Source organism: Pteropus alecto, unplaced genomic scaffold (assembly GCF_000325575.1).
Source record: "Pteropus alecto unplaced genomic scaffold, ASM32557v1 scaffold86, whole genome shotgun sequence".
Classification (NCBI taxonomy): Eukaryota; Metazoa; Chordata; class Mammalia; order Chiroptera; family Pteropodidae; genus Pteropus; species Pteropus alecto.
Window position 1 is genome coordinate 21,565,870 of NW_006442109.1, and position 15,966 is coordinate 21,581,835.

General features: G+C 36.3%; 1 protein-coding gene across 1 annotated transcript in view; it reads left to right on the forward strand.

Moving 5' to 3' along the window:
* Window positions 1-3,734: 3,734 nt before the first annotated feature.
* The window catches only part of ATP8B4 (ATPase phospholipid transporting 8B4 (putative)), a 145,363-nt gene continuing 133,131 nt past the window's right edge, over window positions 3,735-15,966 (forward strand). Inside the window, 4 exon segments of the mRNA XM_025038751.1 lie at window positions 3,735-3,770; window positions 4,498-4,611; window positions 7,420-7,518; window positions 10,029-10,090. Of these exon segments, the coding sequence (XP_024894519.1) occupies window positions 3,735-3,770; window positions 4,498-4,611; window positions 7,420-7,518; window positions 10,029-10,090 (311 nt within the window).

A 15,966-nucleotide genomic window follows, 5' to 3' on the forward strand; every position in this document is an offset into this window, starting at 1 on the left:
TCTTTCCCTCTGGTACTATAGCTGGAAGCATTTGAAATGGTGGCTGGTACACTGTGAGTAACTATGATGAGCAGAGCATCCCTGCTGTCAGAGAAGTAGCATTAGCAAGGAGACTCTTATTATGTTAAGCTATGAAGATTCTGAGTTGTTGGTTACCGTGGCATACCCAGTTTTTCTGCCCTGTTCACTGGATTTTCTAAACCCATTTGAATTTTTTAGGGGTTGCTCACAAAAATTTTATATTCGTATAAATCTTTCAACGGCAAATATGCTTTCACATTTATGATCTCATCTTATCTCCACAATAGTCCTATATATAGATGAGAAATATTAGCTCCGTTTTGCCAGTGGAGGAATTGATGCAAACTCCCCAAATGCTCTATTTACTAATTTAGCATTATTTGTTATTTTTTATTTGCTTTGTTTTCTTAAGCAATAAAATTACACAATAAAATCTTATTATAAAGAATAATGCTTTTCATTTTATTAATATTTTATTTGATGTCCTACCTCTGAAGAATTTATCACTATTTACTTTATTCTTTCCACACACCAAATAGTCAGTGTTGAAAATGTAAAGAACTTGGGCCACTGCAGTTTCTGTTGGAAAGCTAAACTAAGTTCGTAGTTAGCTATACTATTCGCCTGCACAGAGCTTTGTCAGGGCCAAGAGAAACACTCTCGAGGAGAACTGAAAGAGAATTCAAGGAATCTATAATCATACTTCAGGCAATAGATAACTGGGGCTCCAAATGAGTAGGTTGACTCAAGAGGAAAAGGTAGATATACAGTATTTTCCTTGGTAAGAAAGTGGCAGCAGACTAGAAATACAGAGTGGAGGAGAAAGCAAGGACTGATTGCTTTGAAAGCAGAAGAGACATCTTTGCACTGAGTTGGGGGAGAATTGGTGGTGAAGAGGGTAGGCTCTTGAAGCAGAGTGCTTAGATTCAAATCCTGGCTCTGCCACTTGAAAGCTGTGTAACCTTGAACAAATTACTTGATCTTTCTGAAGGATTTTCCTTCTATAGCATGGGGAGATTAGTACCTATTTCACAAGCATATTGTGAGGATAAAATGAACTATGAAATGTAAAGCTCTTAGAACAGTACATATGGTAAAAGCTTGATAAATGTCATCATCAATTATTTATTTGTTATTACTGTTGTTGTTGTTATTATTATTATTATTTATTATTATTAATTGCATCCCTTCTGCCATCACTCTGGTCCAAGCCACCCATCACCTTTTACCTGGACTAATTCAAAGTCTTCCGCATTGACCTTCTCACATCTATTCTTGTGTAATTTCCAATTTACTCTCTACCTGATAGCTAGGATAATCTTTTAAAATTAGAATCCATCAGGTTATTTCTTCACTTAAAACCTTTTAGTAATTCCCTCTTCACTTACAATTTTAGTCTTTCTAATAAAGACGAAAATCCTTAATATAAATTCCAAGGACCTTTTCTCATTAGCCTCAGTTTGCATTGACTTCTATAGTTAAAGCCTCACAGTCACTCTTTTAGATCCCCAAGCATGTCATCTTCTGCTCGCCTCAGGGCCTTTATATTAATATATTTTGGAGGAGCATTGCTTTTTTCTTATCCTGGTTGCCTTTCAGGTGGAGGGGACTCTGCTGGGGTTAACACTTCTCTCTCTACCTCTTTACTCACTCTATCTCATGGAAGGTGGAATCATGTGTCAATCTTAGAGGAATACCTGGGCCTCCTCAGCTCATCCCTGCCCTCTTTTGGAAGTGAGCTTCTTACAGGGAGCGGGTGGTCTCTGATGCTCTTCTAGGGGCAGGCTCTTTCCCATTCCATGGGTTGTCTGCCCTGGTCCAGAACTGCCCATGACCATGTGGTTAAGCCTTTCTCATCACGGGGTCAGTTCACTGGCTCACCTGGCTAACAAACTAAAGCCATGACTTCCAGCCTGGCTTCTGTCAGCACCAAACATGCTGTATGAATTTTCCAGATATATTCCTTACTTCTTGGTCTCCTACTCCTCCTCTCCTGCTTGTCCTTCTCATTCTTTCTTCTGGATTGGGATGTTTCTAGTGGGCCATGATGGTAAAGCTAAGAGGGTGCTGGTGAAAATTTCCTGTGCTGTATTATAACATGAGTTGTACTAAAATTTGTAGGCTGGATCAATGAAATGACTGAATATTAATGTGCCTGATTTAAGTTCTTAACAAAACTCATATTCTTGGGCAGGGCAGTGGGAATGAAAACATTTTTTCATTTTGACTGAAAAAACAAAGTAGAGGGGTCCAGAGAATCTCCAGGAGGGGGAGCCCTCGTTCCTTGTTCCCAGTCATAGCTGTGAGGGTTTGCATCATCTACGACTGAGTCAGTAGAATAGACACAATCATTGCATATGTCGAGTTAAACAAATAGGAGAAAATCGTCACAGTACCCATTTGGCATTATCATTTTATCCCACACAATTGGCTCTTCACCTATGTGTAATTCAATTTGTAGGAGAGTTTTGTTTTTTTTTTTAAATGATTCCTGCTATGGTTTTGAATGACCCAGCAGATGTTCAGTCTGTCCTTTTAGCAAAATACAGGCTTAACCTGTATTTTAGTTTCAACTTTGGAAAATATAAAACAAAATTTAGAATCTGTGACCCTTTTAGTTAACCGCTTTTTCTCCTTAGCTTTCCTCTTCCCTATTATCTTCTCCAAGTCTCTTCTTTAGGAAAACGTGTTATGGTCAACAGTTTTTACAGTCTTCCTGGCCCAGGTCATTGCAAAATTGGTCATCATTAACTTTCAGAACAGTTTTTAGTACACTGCTATGTATTAGACCAACTGAGCTGGAAACTCTTCTCTTGACACCTTATTCATTCTCCCACAACTTGTTGCACAGAACTAGACACATTGATTCCTGCTAAATGTTAAAAATGGACATTTAACAGATGACTGTATTTTCAGTGATTAGTAGCAGTCAGTGTAGATTCGCTTAAAACAAGTTGCACTAGCTAACCTCAGTTTTAAACTATTAGTGGATGGAAATTCTCTGGGCATGTTAATTCTGAATTTTAGCAAGACCCCAAATTTCTCATGCTTTCTTTGTGGATAAGATAGAATTAAGTCTTGTGGGAATATTGTTAAGTGGATTTATAAATGGTTACATAAAACATACTTAATATGTTTTATATAAATACCCAAAAAGGGTGTTAACATTAATCTGTGTAGTAGTTTGCCAAAGTTTTAATTTTTTTTAATTAAAAAGAAAATTGGTTTTTTCTTGGGCTGGGGACGGTATTTAGTCCTATCTTTTTTTATGTATTAGTCTACAGCTTTGGAAAAATATATAAAAGGCATGTGTTTGAATTTTTTTGATGACACAAAGCTCGGAGGAATATTTAACAGTTTGAGATAGTATAGTCAATATTATTATTTTTTTCATTAGGCTGTTATAATAGGGATATATGCAAAATCTTGTACATTGATATTTTTAAAATACCAACTATATATGCTTAGGAATGGGAGACCTGATTTAATGATAATTTATGAAAAAATAATCTAGAAATTTTAGTTAATCAAAACTGAATAAGAAGAAACTATGAGATACAATTGCCAAATGCTAATAAAATTTTAAGTCACATTAATACAATAGTCCCGAACACAGAACATTAAAGTCTCTACTGTACATGGACAAGTTGAAAGTCTGCAATATGTGTTTGTTTCTGGATACCATGTTTTAAGAGAGATGCAGAGAAATTGGGATGGATCTAGTAGAAGCTGACCAGGAAGAGATGTCGGTAAAATAAGTCATGGAGAATAGCTGAGGTGTTTGGGAATGTCTGGATCAGAGTAGAGAAGATTTAGGGAAGCTCTAGGAGGGGACTTCCAATATTTCAAGATTGTCAACATTGAAAGAGCTTAGACTTGGATTAGATTACCCAGGGATGGAATTTGACACATGTCAAGAAGTTACGGGAAGGCAAATTTGGGTTTTTCGAAATAAAAATCTAGCAATCACCATTCTGAAATGGACACAGGCTGCCTTGCAAGGTAGTGAGTTTCCCATCACAGAAGATTTTCAAAGACAGGTCTAAGGAACTCTCGTCAGAGTTATCTAAAGGGTCATGCTTTGGGATAGTGGACCAGATGATTCCCAAAATCCTTCCAACCTCATGGGCCTCAGTATGAGCTCAGTGTCTGCCTATAGTAGGTACTCAAGTAATATCTGCCAAATGAATTAATGCATAAGAGTAAAAAATCTCAGGGGTAGACTTTTGCACTTGATACATTTTTGAGTCTTGGATGATTTTATGGCATCGAACAGTAATTTTACCTAGTATCAGAGGCATGTCATCTTGGGAAAAATGAATGACCTTGGGCCACACAAAGTTTAAAATTTCCTAGATAACTGGCTTATCTTTCTTGCTGTGGTATAAATCATGCTCAGCCTTGTAAGTTTTAGAGCTATTTATGATAATGAGAAATGCTTTGCTCCAAACTAATATGATGCTATTTCTTTTTCAGGATAATCGTATCCACACATCCAAGTACAATATTCTCACCTTCTTGCCAATTAATTTATTTGAACAGTTTCAACGAGTGGCGAATGCCTATTTCCTTTTTCTTCTGATTTTACAGGTAATGTTTACATTGTATTTCTTCCTAATCTGTTGGTTAAAAGTAGTCATATAATATGAAAAGTAAGTTAATTCACTTAGCTAAATGTTTATGATTAGGTAAAACCCTCCTTATCAGATTTTTAATGTTATTATTGCTGTTTCTCTTCACAAATGTGGGAGGGCTAGGCATGGGTAAAAAACTAATGCATTCATCATTTTAAACACTGATGTAATTTTAAAATGCAGCCTTGCACTTTATTTGAACCAAACCAGAGCCGAATAATTACTGTTCATAGCCTCCCTCTTTTCTTTATCTCTCTCTCATGTCAACAGTATGGGTATTGCCAGAGTGGAGACAAAGAACCTAGCTGAGTAGTAGTTTGTGGAACTTAATTTGGCAAATTTCACTCACATTTAAGAACAATGACATATTTTACACACATATAAAATAAATGATGTATGCTATATGTTACTTCACTGTAGAGTGGCTATTTTTTACAGTTTCGAGTGGTTAATTGGTGGTTAATAACCTTGGTTTTTCCTCCTATTTGACTAAAATTGGGGCCTAAATTAAATTCCAGTATTTACTGATATTTTAGAAAGGAAAAGGCATAAATCAAAGTACACAAACACATAAATAGCTCATATTAGCTAGTTTTTTACCTAGTATTTATTTTAGGATAATTTAATCAGTCTCAGCTGGTAGATTCAGAATGTGCTGGGCTCTATATTAATTATCGGAAGTAAGAAGATAGATTAGATATGTGCAGTCTGGATTAATAGCTTTAGTACTATTTTTTTCTTTAATTGAATAATTTATTAAGAATCTTGGTTGTAAGTGGAAGAAACCTAAATTCTTTTAAGCAAAAATGGAATATATTCATGAGTATGTATCATTTCATGTATGACTGGATTCAGGGGCAAACTATTTCAACAGGATGTGACTCTTCTTTCCTCTTTTTTCCTTCATTTTGGCCTCATTCTCTGGCAGGTCCTCTCTATCTGGTGGATCTTAAAAGCTTTAAACTTTTGTCCTCCTAGTTTCAACTCCAATATGAAAGAGAGTGAGAAGGAGAGGGAGGGACATTAGCTCTGATTGGACCATGCTGAATTATACCTCTATCCCTAAACCAATCACCACCATGGCTCAAGAATTGGATGCAATGATTATCTTGACCTAGATCACATGATAAAAACTGAAGCCAAGATGGAATCAATGCACCCAAATTATATGGACTAAAAACAGAAGGGATGAAGTATTTCCATAATAAGGGTTAGTTGAGAAGAACTGGATAATGAATAGGAAACAACAAGAACAAGAAGAAGAAGAACAACAATGAATGTACACCTTACGACTTAATGAAGAGACTTTAGAATTCTAGAGTTCTTTCTTTCTTTTTCTTTTCCCTTGTGAATTTGCTTTTGGTTTCTTCATGTAATCCTTTACACTAGGGGTCCCCAAACCCTGGGATGTGGACCAGTACTGGTCCATGGCCTGTTATGAGCCAGGCTGCATGGCAGGAGTGAGCGGCAGGCGAGCAAGCAAAGCTTCATCTGTGTTTGCAGTCACTCCCCAGCACTAGCATCACTGCCTCAGCTCCACCTCAGATCATCAAGCATTAGATTCTCATAGGAGCACCAGTCACTGGTGCCAAAAAGGTTGAGGACCACTGCTTTACACCATTCAAAATTTTGATCTTATTTCTCTAATGGCTTTCTTATTTATGATCAAAAGCTTTTGTTCACAGAATTTAATATCTAGAAGGGAACTTTGGGATGGTTTAGTTCATTGTCCTTTCTTTTATTGATGAGGAAATTAGACCTAGAGAGGTTAGATGATGTATAAAGTTTTTACCACAAGTTAGTTAATGATAGAACTAGGACTAGAATCCAGCTTTTCTACCACCCGGACCAGTGTTTTTGTGGTTAGCCTCAGAGGCTTTTGAGGTTAGTTTGATTTTTGAATCTTATGTGGAAGCTATTATAACAATTAAGTTTCCATGGGGCCTGATCTCCATACGCTGACCATCTTTACTCAACCCTTCCCTGACTGATGGCCCTGAAGCAGTTCCAAATTGAACCCCATTTGAAAACCACCTGTCTAAGAGAGTCATGTCAACTGTTATGATGTCTCCCTCAGGTGAGTGTCTTTTGAGATACAGGAACAAGGCACTGGAGTCAAATAATCGAGGTTTAAATTTTAGCAGTGTATGTCTTGGCCTAGTTGCTTGACCTCTCAGACATTTATTATACAATGGGAAAATGAAACTCAGGGCTGCAATGTTTCCTGATTCTGGGGCACGATTCACAATATATTCTGTGCCTTGCACAAAAGTGCTATTTACATGGAATACAAACCCTGTGGTACAGAATCGAACTGAGAATCAAATGACATAATATATGGAAAGTACTTGGCACAGTGTTTGGCTCAAGGTAGATGCTCAAAGAATCTCTCTTTGGAAACTGGAGAGAAGTTGGTAAAATTATTAAAAGTTGAAATGAGAAGCTGAGAAAAATACAGATGATGTTTTTTAACCTGGGGAAAGATCATCATCTGTGAAAGATTTATAAAAGCTTACTTCTTAACTTGCTATAAAAATTTTATTTTTTGTCAGGTAGTCTGAAAAGTGGTTCAATGATACTTCTATTTTATATGTCTTACAACTGAATACAAAAACTTCTATTCTTGAAAGTAGTTCTACATTTGTACAAATAACTGAATATAATCCTATAAATATCTGTCAAGTCTTATGAAATTAAATGGCAACATTAGAAAGATACATTTATTAAATTCAAAAGTTCTAACTATTTTAAATGTTTGTTTTAGCTGATTCCAGAAATTTCCTCCTTGACCTGGTTTACCACCATTGTGCCTTTGGTCCTGGTGATAACTATGACAGCTGTCAAAGATGCCACAGATGACTATGTGAGTATTTGCTTTTGAGCATTCCTGATGTCTCAGTTTCAAGTGTGACCTCTTTGAAATACAAAATAAAGATCCATTTGAAAATTTGGAATGAAGTTCTTTTGGTCAATAAGATATTTGATGATTAATACAGGTCATAGAATAAGCAATGATTTGAATAATGACATCTTTGGAATAAATGTCTGACTTCTCCACATTATCTTATCAGGGAAATAGTACTCATTTAGATGCATGAGTTCCCACAAATTGGCTTTAAAATTCTTATTCATTATAGTCATACTTCATAGAAGAATAAATGGTAGAGTAGAAAGAAAGAAAGAAGTTTTGGAGAAAGACACCTTATTCTACCATGTTCTAGCAGTGTAACATGAGGCAAACTACTTCTCTGAACCCTTCCTTGTCTATATAATGTGGCCAATGACATCAGCACTGTTGGGAGGACAAAATGAAATGTTGTGCATAAAGCACTTGGCTCAGAGCCTGGCTCGTAGAGGGTACACGAGTAATACTATTTCTCTGCTCTCTTCCTGTACTGGGCAGTTCCATTCTAAGCCTTCATATCCATTTCTAGGGTAGAAATTATCAAGAAGAGTCAGCCTGGGATTAGCATTTTTAATCCTTTGACTCTATCTGTTCTAATACCAAGACCCCTTGGCAATGCCTGAGCAGAAGTAAGAGTGCCTCATGTTAAGGACCCGAGAGCGGGCTGCTCAGTATTCAGAGAGTGAACTGATTTGTCTTTTCTGTGATGCTCTGCTAGTCAATTTAGGAGACTCTTTTCAGGGAGATACAGATGTAACTAAATACCGAGTCTGATTTTATCTCTACTGCAGTTAAAGCTTGAATATGCTTTTATTTTTTGTGACAACATGTACTAGTTCAACAACCAGCTATCTTTATGAGTCAGGGTCTTGGCAGGAAACAGATGTCGCTCTAGAATAAAAGGAATATTGGAGAAAAATTAATAATGAGGGGACCATTTACAAAGGGTGTGAGTGAAGAAAAGCACGTAAGATAGCTACATTAGTGGCAAAACTACCTCTAGGCCTGAAGGGGAAAAGGAAGACAGCAATTACTAGAACTAGAACTATAGTTGAGGACTTCTTGCAAGCAGCTGGGGCTGTCTATAGAGGAAGCAGCCCCTGTTAACCCAGCTTGAAGGAAGCCAGGGAATTTCACTTTCCTTTGACACTCTGATCTCTGCCAGTGCCACCTATTGGCCAAGCTCCACCAGAAGCCAGGGTACAAGATCATGTCAGTCAGCTTCCCCTGGCACAGGGCAGAGGAGAGAGGGATATGTGTAGATATAGAAGAGCAAACAGAAAATATCCAGTACCTCTGTCAAATTATGTACTCAGACAAAATAGTTGTTTCCATTTCTATTGTTCTGTTGGTGGGGAGAAGATTGCATACCAATGACGGGCTGACTTAGTTTACTCCTCTACCAATATTATCAACTTTTCCCATGTCGACAAATGCCAAATATTTTATTCTTCCTGGTAATATCTATTACTTACACCTGGAAATCAGTTTAATTGTATGTACTGGGCACAGCATAAAAGGAAAAATGGGATGGTTTTGGGAATGATGTTGAAAAAGGGAAGGACTGATTGAAGCAATTTATATATTGTAATATTGATATAATATTTTGAATATTTTTAAAAGGAAAAAGCACTAATCCTGATGATTATGATCTGCGAAGTCAGTTTTATGTTTTCTAATATAACCCCTTGTTCATCTGTGCCTTTAGGCTAATTGGTTGAAATAACACCTTATACTCTTGCCCATTTCTATCTGATCTTGGTAGTTCACATAGAAAGTCTTATCTGAATGGTTGCTAATTTATGAGTTTAGTAGAGGGCTCATAATATTTGGATATTCTTCTAAGCAATAAAAGATGTTTACATTACTGGAATATACAATAAGAAATAAAATCAGTTGGGCATAAAAACACAAATCCACACCAAATGTGGTTCAGTATTTTGTTTTGATTTTGTTTTAAATACTCAGTATTTCATCAGATCACTGTTAACAATTAAAATTTCTGAGAATAAAAATACATGTTGTTACAAGTAATTTCATTACTTCAAAGAAATCCATAAAACAGAATGAATGATGTTCCAATAATGTATTGGGCACATATGTGAGAGAAATGGAAGTCCTCATTTTCTATCGAAGACATAAAAATTAATGTATGGTTTTTTCTGGAGCTATGTGGCAGAGTAAAGGACAAATTGTCTTCTTAGAAGCAGCTAAAACAGTGTGGGAATTGGAAGATCATGTGGCTAGACTTGTTCCAACGGTGACACCCAGAATGAGGTTAAGTGAGAAGGGTCTTTATTCAAATTTAGAACACGCAGAGCTGGGTTCAAGGTCACCACAAGCTGTGCTCATTTTTAGACCAATAGTGATATTGTCCAAACAGATGAATTCAATGTACTTTCAGTATCCTTATCTGTGCTGACAAATTATGATTTAATATGTTTTTTCACAAACACTTTGATTTTCAGTTTCGCCACAAGAGTGATAATCAAGTGAATAATCGACAATCCGAAGTGCTCATTGACGGCAAGTAAGAAATGCATTCTTTGGGTTATTTTTAAGATTTCTGGGACCACAAAACAGGTCTTTACAATTGGTAGATTTCTCTTTTTAATTTAACATCTATTTCTTTCCACTTTATTAAAAATTGCAATGTAAGCCCATTTTATCTTCATGGTTCTTTATGCTCAACAAATGCTTGTGCTAGCCATTCAACTTCTACTTTAAATCCCTTTGGAGTTTATCTTGTGGAACACAGACATATGATTGTCACTTTTCATTTCTAGATATAATACTATTTAGAACTGGTATACATGTGATGTCTTGTATTTGGTAGGTGTTTCATAAGTACTTGAATTATTTAATTAGGTAATTTTGGGGAAATATGGCTAAAGAGACTTTGACACATTACTGTATCAAGTGATAGTGATAAAAATTTTGTATTCATTTGGTAGTTGATTTTAGACTAGATTATCTACCACAGTATAGATTTTTTTCATTGCTTTTAAATTCATCCATCAATAAAGAAATATTTATGGGAATGGTTCTTGAATCTGAAATGCTTTAAAATGTGTATTTATAAACAACAGAAAAAACACCTCTATAAAACTTAGCAAAAAGCTAAATTTCAGATCTTCATTCCATTGTTTCTTACTCTCTTCGTCCCCCTCCTCCCCTTTTTTTTTTTTTTTTGGCTAATAACATATGGCAAAGTACGTTCGAAACAATGTACTTAAAACTGGTAGTCAACCACATCTGCCAATGATTTTGAATTAGTTAGATACTATGAAGAACATAGTTTTAAAAGGAAATATCATAAAACACATTAATCATGTGAGATGGAAAATTCCAAGAAATGAAGGATATCAAGAGGAGCTAGGTAGCCAAAACAATAACTGGTAGAATTGAAGTAATTAATCACTTTCCATTACCAAAATGTTGACTGATTACTAATAATGTAATGAGTACACATAGTTTTTCTATATCAGATTGTTTTAGGAAATGATGTTAAAAGCACAGTGAAACCATAGGTGTACAGATAGAGCCGCTGAAAGTGTAATCCCAGTGTGACATGGATAAGCCATAAAAGATGCCTGGAACCATATGGTTTATTTCCAATGTTGGCAGGTTTTGAGTTGTTGCCACTATAGTAGGATGTTTAAAAGCATGTGTTTTGCACTCAGAGAGACTTTAAGTATGAGCTTAGCTTTGACCCTGAGTAATTCTGTGATCTTGAGCAAGTTCTTAAGAGGTGGTGACTTTTGTAAGCTAATGTGGTGTATGGCTTTGTGCTGTACTGTTGCCTGCTTTGACTCTCTCAGACTTGCAATTAGATTGACATTAGTTCTGACTTGCAATTAGATTGACATTAGTATGATTTGACTAATTCTCCAAGGAACACTTGATAATCAGTCTCATTACTTCGAAGTAGCATCTCCTATAAAGTATGTTGAAATATGTATAATTACATAATAAATTTGAACTAATTGGCCTAAGCATATCTTTTAATGTTTCTCAAATTACTAGTTAAATTTTGTGGTGCTATCAGGGCAATAATAGATATTGAGGCCTCTACCTGGAAGCCATGGGAGTAATTTAATGACTTAGATATTTAGGAACTCGATGACTGTCTCCCACACATGCTAACTATCATTATCATTATTATTAGAAGTAGCATTAGTGTTACTTTCTTGCGGTTTCATTTATCTTTTTGTTGAGTCCTTATGAGATAGCATCTCTTTGTAATTCAGTATAGTGTGATTTCTTAAGAAGCTTTGTTGCTGATGCTGTAAAGTTGAAGGGAGAAGCACATATCATTGAGAATGGAGTATTCTTTAGGATTTAGTTAAAAATCAGGCAAGAGTTTTCATTTGTAAGATTACCTACTACTGTGAGCTTCTCTAAGACATCTCTTGATTACCTTTGTGTCTTTTGAGACTAGCACAGTATCTTTGAATTTCCAAACTGAACAGTTACATGTATCCTGGTCAAGAGGGCAATCTACCAGAGGAGCTTGATCTGTGAAATTTTGTAGTCTCATCGCTAAGCCAATTCCAGCAGTTGGGGTGGTGGTCTTTGTGAAAGGTACTCAGGCTATGGAGACTGGCTTTTGTTTTTTTTGGGTTTTGAGAAGTTGGAGAAAGCAAATGAGTTCAGATCTGAGATAGCTCATGGAGCTTCAAGTCCTCCTTGGAGCTGGTGATTTTAGAGGATGCTGTTGGGTCCTCCTGGATCACCACTGTCTTCGTATGCTCTCCCCCAGCTCTTGTGTATTGTTTCTAAGGGCTTACTGGAGCCAATGACTGATTGGTGCTGGACTAAGAAAGAGCAGCATCCCTGCCTCAAGTTGAACAAGCTCTGAGGTGTAATTTGCACCCCTGAGTACCCATGAAGATCAGGCCGAGGATGGGACTTTGCCTGAGATCACACCCTTGTGTGGCTTCTTCTCCCTTGTGTTACTTCTCATCTCCCTTACTAGTTTCCCCTGGAAGTAGTTTTTTAATGAATCACTTGCATGTGAATCTTCATCTCAGAATCTGCTTCTAGGGAACTTGATCTAATACAATAGTTAATGCATATTTAATCCCATGGCAACATTATAGAAAATATAAGAAAGTGTATTTTGGGTCTATCCTTGCCACCTGTGTGGGTCATGATCCAGAATCAAGTAAAAAGCTTGGAGGGGAGCGGGGGAGTTCAGGTACTGCTGGAAGTGGGTGTCATACTGGAATTGGCACTGCCAGATACTTGTGGCATCCTTGTGTGTTCCTGATAGAAGGAATTTAGGGTTCACGCTAGGGCAGAAGCCATCATTGGCTCATCCTGGTGAAAGAGGCAAAGCTAGCTGCAGGGAACAGACCCCTGAAGGGAAGTGGATGCAATAAAAGCAACTGTCACGAAACCTGGTGTAAGTGATCACTCTGTGACTTTGGGCAATTAATTTTCCTTCTGGGCTTTAGGCCTCCCTTCTGTGCTCAGAAACAAGGAAGTTTGGCTAATATGTATGTGCGGGCCCCAGTGCTTCCACATTTAATTCTCAAAACCCCAGGATGTGGGTAGTAGTGCCCCATTTTAGAGGAGGAGAGATTAAGGCTCAGAAAGGGAGTGACTTGTTTAGGGTTCCATGGCAAGTAAGAGCCTAAATTGACTTCTACCTACTGATGAAGTAATGTGTAAGTGAGGACTTATAGTCTGATCGTATCTTCACTGTTTATTTTGTATTCGAAGGGCTTTGTAAACAATTATAAAAATATAAGAATAATTAAATAATATATGTAGTTTATTTATATGTTGTGTCTGTGCATGTGTGCATGTGTATGTAAATAAACATATATCTACACTTTCAGTGCCTGGAGCATTGCTCATCTACATTCTTAGCACCGTGAAAGTTGTGATGCTGGACATTGTAAACCAAAGCCACGAAATAATAAGGAAAATAAACCCCTTTCTTTATAATTTTCCTTTTCAATTTTACTTCTTTGATTTTGTTACTCATATTCCTTCCTAATCAGGACCAATCTTCTGCATCTGCCATCTGTTATAATATGTGAAAATGCTTAAGAAAGTGCTAAGAAATAGATGTTGTAGTAGACTTCAATAAAATCTTGTAGTGACTTCAGTTTTAAAATTAAGTAGGAGTAGCATGATTCCATATAGTGAAAATCAATGTGACTCTTGAATAGGAAATGCACGTTCTCACCCAAGGCAAGATGAAATATGTCTGCTGACTGAATCTGTAAGTACTAATAGATTCTTCAGTGTTTCACAAGAGGAGGTTCCCTCCAGTCATGCTAACGTCCTTGGCCACTGTAGGAGCAACTTGGCAGGTGAGGGGCTATGAGAAAGAGTCTGAAAGTTGCTGCAGAGGTCATCTAATTTGATGCTCCTCAACCGGGGATGCACATTATATCAGTGTCCCAGCCACACCCTAGAGCAATTAAATGAGGATTGTGGAGGCAAGGCCCTGGTGTTTTTTAAAGTTTCCAAGATGATTCTAACATGCAGAGTCAAGAACCCCTAATGGCAGCCATCTCTTTACTCATTATCTGTATCTCTATGCCTGTATCTCTCTAATTTTAAGACATCCAAGGAAAGAAATTCCACTTATTTTTTAAAATATTTTTTATTTTTCAATTACAGCTGGCTTATAATATTATATCAGTTTCAGGTGTGAAACATAGTGATTAGACATTTATATAACTTATGAAGTGATCACTCTGGTAAATCCAGTACCCATCTGACACCATACATAGTTATTACAATACTACTGACTATATTTCCTATGCTATACTCTATATCCCCATCATTATTTTGTAACTACTAATTTGTACCTCTTAATCCCCTACCTGCTTCACCCACCATTCCCCCCCCTCCTATCCTGCAACCAAATAAAATACTCCTTGTATTTCTGAGGTTGCTTCTGTTTTGTTTGTTTATCCTAGATTTCACATGTAAGTGAAATCATATGACATTTGTCTATCTCTGTCTAACTTACTCCATTCAGCACAGTACTCTCTAGGTTCACCCATATTGTTGCAGATGGCAAGAAAATTATTCGGCTATAGAAAAGAATGAAATCTTGCCACCCACTAATTTATTTTTACCTTTTTTGACATTCGATATTATTTTATATTAGTTTTAGGTGTATAGTATAGCAGTTAGACATTTATATAATTTAAGAAGCTATCCCCCTGATTAGTCTAGCCATTCACTAATTTTTAAAATGGTAATGAGCATTGTTTTTCACATAATAAATATTCTTACAAAGGAATAATTCTATAATGCTTATTTATTTATTATTGTAATAAGGCTCACATTTTCAGTCAAACAGTTGACCAATCAGTAATTACTTTGCCATGTTTTTCTTTTCTTTAGAAATTCAAATTTCAGTTTTTCCTATTTCTGTCTTTTACTTCTTTCTTCATTATATGTATTGTTCTCAATGCTAAATTGCTTGTTGACTTCCACATATTTATGCAACTTCCAATTTCTGTTGTTCCATCCTATCAACACTTCTAGTCACATGGATTTTAGATAAAGACAGGAGTGTGGAGATCTTCTTCTACCCAACTAGGGAGCCACTAGCCAAATGTGGCTCCTGAGCACTTGAAATGTAGCTGGTCCAAATTACGATATGTTTTAAGTATAAAGTATACACCAGATTTCGATGATTTAGTACTCAAAACAGAATGTAAGACAGTCATTAATAAATTGTTTTATATCGATTCTATTTTAAAATTATAATTTTGTATATATTGGGTTAAATAAAATATAGTATTGAAATTAAATTTACCTGTTTTTTAAAAACTCTTTTTGAACATGGCTACTAGAAAATTTAAAATTACCTGTGTGGTTCATATTTGTGGCTGGCATTTTATTTCTATTGGATGGCACTACTCTATACAATGTACATAGTTACAAGTGAGAAAACTGAGCAGAGAAGAAAATACTACAAACATGGCCTCCCAGTTCTCATTCCAGGATGCTCTCTTTGATCTTGCAGGCTGCCAGCACTGTGGATTGTGTCACTATGAACGAACAGAATCGGCATCACTTTTTCTTACTATTTTTATGTTCTTAACATCTTCTGAACTCATACTTCTGCATTGGAACAATCTGAGCTCAGATGCTCCAGTGCAGTAACCCTTCTTTCAGTCGGAATATTTCCTGGACACTTCTAGATTTCAAATTGCTCCTGACCATCAGCTTTTTGTGCAATATATTCTACTTTACACCTTCCTGAGCATTGGTAAACTTGGCTTAAATCTCCCAAGCTCTTTTACAGAACTGTTCCAATCACTCTCATTCAATCATTTTTTGTTTGCAAACTGTGTTTATAGGGAGAGACAAAGGCTTATTTTTATTGTCACACAGTATTGTCTGTACTATTCAAGTCTGATATTCCTA